At 32.4% G+C, this 13,530-nt stretch overlaps 1 protein-coding gene across 1 annotated transcript; it reads left to right on the forward strand.

Moving 5' to 3' along the window:
• Positions 1-2,312: 2,312 nt before the first annotated feature.
• On the forward strand, positions 2,313-7,054 carry LOC115955593. The gene is made up of 7 exons (XM_031073781.1): positions 2,313-2,875; positions 4,400-4,540; positions 4,653-4,766; positions 4,860-5,033; positions 5,668-5,783; positions 6,355-6,439; positions 6,578-7,054. Exons 1-7 carry the CDS (start codon positions 2,393-2,395, stop codon positions 6,581-6,583), a joined length of 1,119 nt encoding a protein of 372 aa, XP_030929641.1. The 5' UTR covers positions 2,313-2,392; the 3' UTR covers positions 6,584-7,054.
• The last annotated feature ends 6,476 nt before the right edge of the window (positions 7,055-13,530 follow it).

Below are 13,530 nucleotides of genomic sequence, written 5' to 3' on the forward strand. Positions count from 1 at the left end.
GAGTTGGCCGGCGAGCTGAGGGATGAGGGAGATGAGGGGAGCTGTCAGGCGAGAAAGAGAGGAAAAAAAATTGAGGAAGAAAGAAAAAAAATTGAGGAAGAAAGAAGAAAGAGAGAAGCCGGATAGAGAGAGAGAGAGAAAATAGAAAATGTATATTTAATTGGAGAGGAGAGAGAATTGTAATAAAAAAGTTTTTTTTTTTTTTACCTGTGAGCTACAGTGCACATCTAAAAATAGATGTGCACTGTAGCTGAGGAGCTAAATCTTTTAGATTTAGCTCCACTGCTGCATTGTGTTTTTTGTGATAAAAAGCTAAAATTATACCATTATACCTATATAGCTCCACTGCTGCAAATGCTCTACCGCGAAATAATGACTATTTTAAACCTATAACCTCATAGATCTCATTAAATCTCAGTAGTCTGATAGGCTCTAAGCCAACATTTTATACATTCACATTTAAATTCAAGAATTTTTTTTTTTTTTTTGGAGAAACATTAAAAAATAAAACAATGGCACCACCTCGTCGGCGGACAGATGATTTAAACTAAAAAAGACGTCGTTTTGGTTTAAGAAGTCAACTTCAATTACATATTTATAGTACAACATTTTATTTTTATTTTTATTTTTTGAGAAAAGACAACATTTTATTTGGATGAGATTTTCTTAAGGAGTACGTACTTTTAAATTTTTTATAGCCACCATTCTCATGTGGACCACGTTCATTATCTAAAATTTAATCTTCGGGAAGTGAAGGAATCTTCTGCATCACAAACATCCCACAACCCCACCGTTCTGACCAATCACCAATTCCCAATCCTGCCAACATATTCTCCCTCCAAATCCTACACATCATCACCATTATCCCCAAAAACAAAGAAAGAAAAAGAAAACAATAACAATAGCAAATATACAAATTCGCAGCATTTTTCTTAACTTGTTGAGATGTCTCTCCCTAAAAATTTGTTAATTTAAGATTATAAATTGGTTTATTCTTTAAAATAACTTATGTAGAATAGAGATCTTCAACATCACTCTCTCTCTACTTTTTTCAATTTATTTTTTAAACTAAACAAAAGTTAATAAATTTAGTGTTAGCTCAAGATTGTTTAAATATATTGCCTTATTTGACTTAAAAAAAACACTAGATGAGATTATAAAATGATCTATTCTATTTCATTTCATAATTCAAATTTTACAAATTTTAATGTGTAATAATGTGGCAATTTATTTTCTGTTAAACCTTGAAAACAAAATTTTACCTTGAAGCAAAATTAAAGGATCCATTGTTGATGAAAATATAATTATATATATGCATAAAAGAATGAGGTTTTAAAAAATGTACACAAATTAACTTAAAAATTAAACTAATTATAATCTTTTAAAAAATACCATCTTTATATCTGATGAACATTTTAATACCACCAGCTACACCATTTCCTCATTATCTCTCTTCCCTATTGTAATGAGACGATTCATTGATAAGAGATCTTATCATTTCTCTCTACTTTCCCTTATATTCTCAACAATGGACAAAATTTGATTCTAAATTGATTTAAAGTTATTTCTTCCAACTCATCATATGACGTTTTATAAGACAATTTATATATATATTATTAAATAAGTCACATGACTTATTAACATTATGTGATGAAAACTACACAGCCTCTTAAATCATCACATTATAAGTTGATCGAGATAGTTTTTAACTAGTTTGGAATCAAACTCTTTCCTTTAGCAAATAATCAATTAGTGCTTCCAAACTCATTCTATTAGAAGAATTGTGCATTATTGGGGGCAAGAAAACTTATTTATATATAAAAAATAACAAAATTTTCTTCCAAGCCACCTTCCACCTATTACATGGCTGTGTATTATATTATGAAAAAAGTGTGACTCTAATAGGATTGCCGGTAATGGGACTTGAACTTAGACTTTTTGGACGAAAAATTCGAACTTTACCAATTGAATTAACCTACATTGACGCTCTAAATATATTTGAAACTATCTTATTTTAACTTATTATATAACAATTGAATAGAACATTTATGCGTGTCATATGTCAATTTTTTAAAAAATGGCTGACGAGAGAGTTGAAGTTGAATTTTTACATATTATATAACAATTGAACAAAATATTTATGCTTAATTTTGTCGTATGTCAATTTTTTTAAACTGCGGACGAGAGTGTTGAAGTTGAGACTTTGTCCTAGAATAAAGGGGAAAAAGAAAAAAAAAATCAGGTGCAACGTAATACCATACACGTTGAAGTATCGAATCCAGCCCTCCAATCTACAAAACCAGAACTATTTCACCGTGTTCCAACTTCCAACTCGGAGAGAAACACTGTCAAAACTCAGCTCAGTTCCTCCCATCTTAACTCAGCTTCAGCCATGGCGTCTGTACCTTCCATATCACCTCAGAGCTTGCTTCCCCTATCAAAACTAAAACCCAGGTCCAAACCCATCTCGAAGTTTTCCCCGACCACCCCACTTTTCTCGAGAAACAAGCAGAAAACGAAGAAGTCGAGTTTGGTAGTGATAGTGAAGTCCATGGTGGAAGAGCTGGACGTGATCCCAGTACAGAGTACGGACAGTACGGACCAGCAAGAGGGCGTGGTGGTGAGTAGGGTGGAGAGTGAAGGTACTGGTTTAGAGACCGAGTTGGTGAGTGGGTTCGGAGCTAGTCACGAGGGCAGGCTATCCTTCGAAGGTGCCGGGTTTTCTTCTTCGGGCTCGGTTGGTGATGGAGTAGGGAAGAGAGAGCATGAGGAGACAGAGAGACTGATTCATAGGACCATCAACGCTACCATAGTTTTGGCCGCGGGTACTTTTGCCATCACCAAGTTGCTGACCATTGACCAGGACTACTGGCAGGTGAGTCACTTTGCAATTGTATCTCAATCTTGCTTTTGTTTTTGTGTTTGTGTTAAAGTTATAAGTTTATGATATGTGTTTGGATTATTATTGTTAGATGAGTTGTGCATGTGAGAGGTTGATGATCTGATGCTAAAGATGCTATTGGAAATGGTTTTTGATTTAATTGTACACAATTTGTTGCTTTTCTCTGAAAGTTTAATGATTGAATTAAAATTTTTTTTCTTTCATTTAAAAAAAAAAAAAAAAAAAACTGACCAAATCTTTTTTGGTTCGTTTGGTTAAAGGAAATTAAAGAATGATTTTGTATTTCAATGTTTAGTTTAAATGACTCGAATAGGATATGAAATAATAGAAATTTTTTTTCCTGTTGGTGGAAATTTATAAAAGGATTTGAGCTTTACTAGAGTGCGGATTTGAAATGACTATGAGTAAGATGTCCTTTCGAATCAATAATATCACAAGTGTTTTTGTTTGAGCAAAATTGCAAAATTCCCATCATCATGTGTTGTTGAATTAATATCAAGTAATTTATACAAGCAATTATTCTTTGAATCCCCTGAATTTAAATTCTCATTTCCAAACGCAACAATTCTGTTTTTGAAAACTTCATTCTTGGTGTGTAGCAGTTCATTCTCTTCTTCTGTTTATGTTAAATTTACTTTATTCTTTTTTGTTGAGTTTCTAATTAATTGAGTTTAAGAGATATAGTCAAGGTGTTTGTAGGGAATACACTTGTGTCAAGTTAACTGTGCATATAGATGTGCTTGTCTGGTTTCTGCTGAAAAGAATTAGTTGGGGGAAAATATAGTTTGAATCGTATTTAGATGCTTTGCAGTGGATTGATGCGTGATGAACCAGGATGCATTGGTGCTAACTGTTATGCTGTTATATCAGATTGATCATCCATAAAGTTGTAAGAGTGAAATGGTGCTTTGTATACAGCTAAAGCAGCATAAATGGATTGGGGAATTGATTTTGAAGGGTTTGTGATTGATTTGAGCTTTGTTGAATTGAAGCAAATAGTTTCACAGGAAGAGAACTAGCCTAAGTTTGGACCACACTACAAGATGGACAGCTGAGAAGCAACAACTGCATTGAGTGAGCCTGTCTGGAATGAGCTCATGTGGATGAATGAATCACAAGGCAAGATAAGTGCAATCAGATATTGCAGGCTTGCAAAATGATTCAGATTCAATGGAAGTTCAAGGATTTATTGGGACAAGAAAAATGCTAGAAAAGATGTGGAGCTGAAATGTATGTTAGAGGAAATATATCTGTGCACTTATGTCTTAAGAGATGTGGTAGCCTGAGATTGAGTAGACTAGTGCTAAACAATATCTAAAATCCTCTCCCAATTAGTTTCTCTAGTAAAGTTTTTTTATAAGTTGTGATTGCTTGAGTGGGATTGTTTTATACTCCATATCAACTTTATGATATGCAGCTTGGATTTTAAAGGGAGCTTTAATCCATTCTATCTTCTATGACTTGATTTTATTATTTATTTATTTATTTTTGTAATAGGGGTGGACAATTTATGAGATAGTGAGATATGCACCTCAACACAACTGGACCGCCTATGAGGAAGCTCTTAAGAGAAACCCAGTTTTAGCAAAAATGGTTATTAGTGGAGTGGTGTACTCTGTAGGGGATTGGATTGCTCAGGTTAGTCCAAGTTGTGGAATAAGCCCTATATCTTGTTTTGCTATCACATATTGGCCTTTACATAATATGTTCAAGTATTTTCTTTTTTAATTTATGTCCTTGAATTCTGCAGTGCTTTGAAGGAAAACCTCTCTTTGAGTTCGATAGAATACGGATGTTCAGATCAGGCCTTGTTGGCTTTACTTTACATGGTTCCCTTTCTCATTATTATTACCAGTTCTGTGAGGTGAACATTATTTTTTTATTTTTTATTTTCTTGTACTTGGATTTCATATTTCAGTTGCTTGGTTTACCATAACAGCTTCCTCTCTTTTTCCAGGAACTTTTTCCTTTCCAGGACTGGTGGGTGGTTCCTGTCAAAGTAATCTTTGACCAAACTGTATGGGCGGCAATTTGGAACAGCATTTATTTTGCTGTCTTGGGATTTTTGCGACTTGAATCCCCAGTTAGTATTTTTAATGAATTGAAGGCAACGTTCTGGCCCATGCTGACTGTAAGTGAACCTTCTGCTCTTACTGTATCTTTGCATTCTTATTGAGCCAAAAGTCAGTGCTGACGGACTTCTCTTTGCCCTTTTGCCAATGGTGATTGGTACAGTTTTTGTGTCAATCATAAACTCCTCGTGTATGCATTGGCATATGTGTTCAGTGTGAACTGCTCCTGTCTGTCAACATTAATTGTCTGATTTTTAACTAGTTAACACTTGTGACTTGTTTTAATAGATTCTCAAATTTTAAAAAATAATAATAATTTTTTTGACTTCTAAATAAGATAATCTTGATCAAGTACAAAGATGTGTTGTCTAAGTCAAAACATATTTGCATTGCTTCAAGCTTTTGATTTAGTTCTTTTGGTTCTGGAGAAACCTCAGATTTTTCCACTGGCAAAAAGTTAATAAAAAACTAGATAATATCAGTAGTTGGTATAATTTTTGTTAAAAATGGTTGAGTATTGTGAAATTGCAATATTTTTATCTGTTTACTACAAGCTAAAGTATATGATCGACCTTAATTCAGGCAGCCTATGCTGTAATCCAGATTAAAGAACTATTGTTGTTATCATATGAGTTGATCTATGCTTATGTAAAGTCATCTTCCATTAAACCTTGTTGTTCATTGAATATGCAGGCCGGGTGGAAGCTTTGGCCATTTGCTCATCTTATTACCTACGGTGTGATCCCAGTAGAACAAAGACTTCTTTGGGTGGACTGTGTAGAGCTTATCTGGGTGACAATACTCTCAACGTGAGTATTTAATACGGTTTATTTTGAACTGTTGTATAGATGTATGCTAAGGGCTGAAGAGTGAAGAACTTTGTTATCCATGATATATTTTCTCCTAGAAAAAGATATGGAAAACGAACTGAAAGATGAACCCATTCTAAGTGATCCATCTTACCTTAAATACTGCTTAAGAACAATAGATATATGAGTTTTTCTGGCTTATTTGAGGTTTACATGACGTGTATAGAGATAGGATGTTAAGGAACCTAAAAGTCTCTTTTGGGTAGAGCTACTCATCTACTGTTCAAAGCTGGAGCTGCATGGTTGCATTCATTTAAATTGTCCCGAGTCCTAAGTATTTCAAGTGCTAAAAAATACTTTCAAGAATTAGCATATATTAGGTGTATGTATGTGAGTACAAGTGGCTCGAATTTGATTGATTCTAAGATTCTCATTCGGCAGATCTAAAGCATCTTTTTGTTCTTCTCTGTGGGTGTGTATTTGAGGCAAAACATTCAATCATTAGAATTCCCCTGGTTTTATGTTTTCACTACATTCTATCTCTTACGCTGGTTGATTTTCGCTTTTCCAGTTATTCAAATGAAAAATCAGAAGCAAGAATCTCTGAGGCACCGGTAGAACCCAACTCCAGCTCCCCAAACATAGATACTCCTCTGGTACATAAAGTAGCTTTTTGATGCTTTGACAAATCTTCTTATTTGCTGCTTTGTTCCATTTTTATGGTCACGTAAGAGCTGCATAGAAATATTCTAATGTGCACTCATTTTGTTATTGTTTTCTTTTCCTTGTATCAGGAATGAGCAACATGTAAACAACCAAAAGCTGGATATTAAAGAAGAGGAGTTTACTCTCAATTGTGAGGTTGAAAGAGTAAATCAACTTTCTGATGGATTGTGATTCGAAGTATACAAAGCAATCTAGATCATGGCTGGCAGAACTGATTATCGTATATAGTGCAGACATCTTGGAAACTTGCATGTGTATAAGACATAACCCCTTCTCCCCTTCTTCCTTTTCATGTGAATACATTAAGCTTCTGCTTATATTTTTGAAACCATCTAACTGTCACTATAGAAGTAACAACAACTGGTCTACAATTCTCTACAGGCTACAGAAATTGCTCTTTAAAGGCAGATGAAAACTTGTCCCATTATTGGACTAGTTTGGTTGCAGAATATGCTGCAATCCAGTTTTTGAAAAGTAGGGTTATGATTGAACAAATTTATGGCTAAACTTCAAAATTGCACCCGCATAAGTTTTGGGGATTGTTATTCTGGTTCCTCGAGTTTTGCTTTTGTTAATTTGGTCCTCAAACTTTGTAAAAATGTTTGATATGGTCTTTTATTTACAACTGTTAATTTATTTATTTATTTTATAAACACAGACTTTCATTCAACCTGAAAGAACTAGAGTTTCTCTTCCAGGCATCCTGAACAGTACCATGAAGAGTCTCAATATTACAATATAAAAAAAAATTACCAAAGCCACATTTTGCAAGGGCGTGAGCCACACCGTTGGCTTCCCTTTCAATCAAGCGCACTTAGATGGCAACAAAAGTGGCATTGACTGGCAGAAATTATGGTGACTGAAAATCCATGGCAGATTAAAAATGCTTTTATGGAAAGTTGGTTCAGAATCGCTTCCTACAAAAGATAATCTAGCTCAAAAGCTAGAATCTGATGATAATCACTGTACGCTCTGTAAGGAAGCAAATGAGACCTCCATTCATATCTTCTTTGAGTGATCACTGGCTAGAGTTGCATGGTTTGGAACTTGGGGCCTAAGACTTGATTGGCTCCACATTTCCAATAGTGAAGACATCATCAACACCATCATTGACCCTCCAGCCCAGGTACAAGCCACAAACCAAACTTTATATCTCTTCATCACTAAGTGGCTGTTCAATTTGCCTTGGAATCTATTTGGAATTTGAGGAATAATATAGCTCGTAATAACAGAGAATCTGAGGTCAACCTAAACAAAATCATTCATTCATTGCGTGCTCGATTTAGGGAGCATACAGTTATGGAGGAATCTGTAGAGAACCAAAGGCAAACCAACCCTTCCCAATGGCAATGTCCCTCCACATGCTCTATTAAGCTTAATGTGGATGCAGTTGTGGCCAAAGAGTTCACCTCCTAGTTGTGGTTGCCAGAAATGAGCATGGTGCTATCCTAAAAGCTTGGGTCTGTATTGTGATCCACAATCTGCAGAAGGTACTACTAGAATATGAGCAATACCCCTATCTAAAAGAAGGGGTTAGGTTTAACCCCAGACATTGGCACTCAAATTCCTATTCCTATCTTTAAATTCTAGCTTTATTTTCTTTCAACATTACGTATGTGATATGTCCATCTCGTATTGTCAAGCATCAAGCTCATTGGTAACTTTTTTACTATTAATGAATGAAAGGGGAAAATTCAAGAGAGTGAACTAGTTTTTATTTTCTGAGCTATAGAAGCTCTGAATATTATCAAGAAGACAGTCAACTGAGTCATATAATCCGATCAGACCAATTGATTGGGCCAACTAAATTGGGAACATGCCGGTTTTTCGTCGCTAATCGTTGCTAAGGACCTTTAGTGACGAAATCTATTAATTAGCAACAAAACTCATTTCGTCGCTGAAACGTCGTCACTAAAAGTCTTGACGACGAAAAATTTCGCCACTAAAAGTCCAAATCGTTTATTTATTTATTTTTTTTATTTTAACTTTTAGCGACGAAAATATTTCATTACTAAAAACACTTTAGTTTATTAAATCATATTTAGTAATGAATAATTTTCTTCACTAAAACTATTTTCGGGTACATATAGTGATGAAAGTTCGTCACTAAAACTATTTTTAAAAAAATCCAGGCACATATAGCGATGGAAATTTTCGTCGCTAAAACCATTTCTTACAAAATTTTGCTACATTTAGCGACGAAATATTTCGTCACTAAAACAATTTTTTGTATATTTTTGGTAGAAAAATTCGTCACTAAAACTTATTTTTTGTTTTTATTTTTTTCATGGCTTTGATATTAACCTGTAACCTGTCATTACATTATTATTATTATTTTTTTTTTATACAAGATAGAATTTCTACTTTAACCTAATCTAAGTGTATATGTGTGTGAAACTCCCTCCTAGAGACTTGAATCCTGACCCTTGCCCCCCACACCCAACAAACATTTATACTTGTGGAGTGACTACTGCACCAAAGGTGCACGGTGGTCTGTCATTACATTATTCAAAACCTCACATTTGAATATTATATTTATTTCAACAACACATTTATAAAAAAAGATCCATACATTTCATAAGTAAAAAATAAAACAAGTATCCAATTCAAACTCCTTCCATACAATAATTGTTTGCAACACATATAATAATTCAAAATGTTTTATAACAATACTAGGTAGGGCCACATGTGTAAGGCACTGGCTTTAGTAAAAAAAAAAAAAAAGTAATTAAATTTAAATTTAAATTATATTTTTAACATGAAGATAAAATATAAATCAATTGATTTTTAAAGTGCATATATATCTTACCATCAAAAGAGACATTAAATTGATTGCATCCGAAAGAAATACAAAGATTATAATAGCTAACATAATACATCACAACTTAATATATTAACAAAGTTCAAATATATACATGTGCTTTGAAATGCACCATAGTATAAGTATATAGGATGTACATACTTCAAATATATACATGTGGATGATATCATAAGTATATATGATTTACATGCTTCAAATATATACATGTGCTTTGAAAAGCACCATATGATAAGTATATATGATGTGCAAAAAGAACCCCAAAATGTTGATTTCTAATAATAGGCACATAATGGAGTAACAAAAATGAGGTAATGTTTTGGTCACTTCATTTAGTTATATGAAAAGACAAAGTGATACATTATATAGGAATAATGTATCTATTTATCTTTTGTATGTGCCTATTTTTTTAACACAGTTCCAAAAGGAGATGTCTTGCATTATATAGTTCTTTTTGAACTTCATTTTCATGGATTTTCTTGAGGTGGATCATGAATGGCAATGATGTTGAACTTATAGCGCAGTTTTGTAGGGATGTCTAGCTTTGCTACTCTCACTTGGTTGAGAAAGTTCTTATCAGAGGAGAGCTTGACAAAGCTTTCAATATTTTTGATTCCATATATAACCAAATAAGTACACTTAATTAAACTAAAATAAGGATTTGATCAAACTTAAATTGACAAGGTGAGGGAAGTGAAGTATCATAATATCATTTTGTAATATCAATGTTAATAATAACTAAGAATTCAAAAGATTGTCATCCACTAAATACCAGTGGAAAAGCTTCAAGACACATTTAGAGAACCACAAAAATCTCCAAGGAGACAAAAATCACAATTCTCCAAGAAACTCCTCTAATCAATAAATCTCCCAAAAAAACTCCTTATTTTGACACAAACCCAAAAGGCCAAATTAAATATGATTCTCTTAGTCCGTAAAATTTATTATTCTCATAAAGAGCCAAAAGGTCAGATCATACATCAAAAATACGAAGTTTCTTATATTTTGTTATAAAAAGTAAAAAATTTAACTTTTAAATTTTCTGTCATGTTTGTATGTGAAAGTGAATAAACTATTTATTTAAAGATTAGAGCCCAAGTAGTGGTTTGGCCCAGTAACCCTGCCTTTGGTGTGCACAATTACTATTAACATTCCCATTAAATTTCTAAGGTATAGCCAATTATGTACCTTGCTTACAAGGCATAGCAAGTGAAAGCACAGCAAAATTATCACAAATTGTATTGAAAATTTGACAGGTAGCTAATCTACATTATACACATCAAGAATTAAACTTTCTACAAATCTGCAAAGGAAAAAAATAAATAAATAATCATACAAAGATCTAGAATGAACCAATAAGCGATACAAAGCATAATAATTAGACACTTGGCAAAATTGTATTTATTAAAAAAAAATCTTGAAAATATAAATCAAAATTGAACAATTTAACTTCATCACCTCTGAAAACTCCAAAAAATTCACAATAACAATAGGGGTAAAGATATAAAATTTTTATATAGATTAATATTTTTATATAGAAGGTTTCCATTAGTATCACAAATAAGCCTCACAGCTTTTAACTGTCATGTGAAGTCAAAGCAACATTATATAATTAGGAATGGTTAAAGATAGGCTTGTAAATGCAAATAAATAAATAAATTAAAGCCAATATATAACATAATCGAATGATGATTTTCAATTAGTCAGAGATTTTTAGAAGTGTGATATACACAAGGTGTTTAGTTGTGTATAGAGGTAAAAAAATAAAAAGGGAAACAAGGAGTCTATTTATTTTAGTAGATTGTTGATGCACATGAGTCCTAAAGTCTGCTAAGACTAATGCATTTATAAATTGAATTGAAGTCATTTTGCTGAATGCTTTAAAAAGTGGATATTAATCATTTATATGAAGTAGTAAAGAATTTAAAAGAGGTGCATAATGTACCAGGTTTGTAATGTAGTTGTTTCAGGAATGCATGGATCAATGATGAAGGAACTTGATGATCTTGTTGAGAGAGACAAACCTATGATAGATAAAAATGCTAGGGTAATGAGCAATTATTAAGCCAATATTTTCTTCTTTTTTGAAAAAACTTTACCATCGTGGGAAACAACTTTTAAACTGATTGCCATAATAATAGGTCTAGTAGTGATAATCTGTAAAATGGCAGCTGATTCGTTGGTAACAAATTGATCCCACATTGTCAGAATTATTAACCAACTGATAGCAGTCAAAATTTTCTTTTTCCTTATAAAATATCAAAATTTTAAATGGAATAAAATTATACACATGATATACCATGATTAGTTGAGTATAAAATTCAAATAAAAAGTGAGACAGAATATTTGAATTGATATAATACAAACATTATAATGTATTTCAAATATATAATTTTTTTTAATAGATAGATAGTGAGAGAGGAGAAGGTAAGTTTTGAACCATAGACAGGATCAATACAAAATATATTATTACCATTGAGCTATCACTTGAATCCTTATAGTTCAAACGCAATACATTTGCTTTGAAAAGGTACATCATAAAGATAAGTATATATGCTATCAAAAAAGCTCCCATCTTTGAATCGTGAATCGCTACTTTGTGGCTCTATCAAAAACTTTTTCTTTCCTTATCTTTCCTTTGTGTGTGTGTTTGTATGTAGATAATTTGGTGAAAGTAGTGCTACATTAGCAAACCATGTTGCATGCAACTGAAATGAAACTTCTGTTACTTTCTTTATTCACATCATGATAAACCTTTCTAGGAAAAGTCTTGAAACTTAGCATAGCACCATGTGCAAAAGAAAACACCAAGAGCCAGAAACATTTCTTTTTATCCTCTGCTGTGTTGAGTGAGAAAATTCCTTATTCCCCCATTTATCAATCTTGAAAAAACCCACAAACAATCCTCCATTTATCAATCTAAGTCTTAATTAATCTGTATATTTCCATATAAAATAATTTTTTGATGTCACTCACGTTCCCCTAAAAAAATTATGTATTAGCATAAATAACATTGTTTGAGACTGCATATATTGCAATTGTTGGAAAACCAAAACAACATAAATCTCCATACAAACAATGTCCACCAAAAATGAGAATAAATTCTAACAATGCCATGGTTTTCTTACTAATGAAATAAGATTATGCATGTATTTCATAATTTTCAAATAAGAAAGTACTTTGGCTTTCAGTTACTTATCAAAAAGAAAAGTACGTACATTTCAATTGCCCTTTCCAACTCACATATAAACCATCATATGTCATTAATGAACTCTCTAATTCATCATCTTACAGAACCCATGGAGTACAGAAAGCACACACTTTTGAAAATTTTGTGATTACAAGTTTTTGTTTTCTTTTGCTTCATATTAATAAGTACTTTGATTTAAAAGTTATAGAATAAAAATAATGGTAGTCCACACTGCAAATACAGAAGGCCAGTGAGTACTCAGTAAACGCATTTTGAAAATACTAATTCCCAAGCAAATTGTGATAGCAGAACATTTCCACAAACGCTTGGTGGACACATACACAAGAAGTATGTTTCAAACTTAACCAAAGGTGTATATATATATATATATATATGTATGTATGTATGTATGTATGTATGTATTTTTTTTTTTTTTTTTTGATAAATTCCTCAACTAGAGGTATATTAAAACCCTCAAAAATAATTTAAAGTTCTTGAATGCATTTTATTTTGTTATTATGTGAAAGAACATTTCAAAAGTGCTGGTTTATACATGTCTTTTTATTAATAACAATAGTAGCAGATTTAGATTGGCTAGGTATAAAGAATTGAATAAAAAAGAAATCCATTGTGAGAAAAGATAGATAAAAATTATTAAATCTTACAATTGGTCAATTAGAATGACTTCCTGGATCATTGATGAGCCATTTCTAGTTTGTAATTGTTGAGCTGGGCACACATCAATTGCAACAGCAATAACATCTAAAATAAATAAATGTCATATTATTGTTGGTTAATATTAAACTAAAGAAGAGGTATGAGAATTAATCTTGCAATTAATTTTTCTGATAAGTTAATTAAATTAATATTCCAATTCTTACCGACAAGTGCAGAGTAATCCATATGTTTATGGAACTTGGTAAAAGGAACAAAGCTAAAGGAAGGTGCAGGAAGTGATGAATCATCATTTGATATTTCTTCAATCAACATAGTTGGATTGATTGTCCATTGAT

Source organism: Quercus lobata, chromosome 8 (assembly GCF_001633185.2).
Source record: "Quercus lobata isolate SW786 chromosome 8, ValleyOak3.0 Primary Assembly, whole genome shotgun sequence".
Taxonomy (NCBI): Eukaryota; Viridiplantae; Streptophyta; class Magnoliopsida; order Fagales; family Fagaceae; genus Quercus; species Quercus lobata.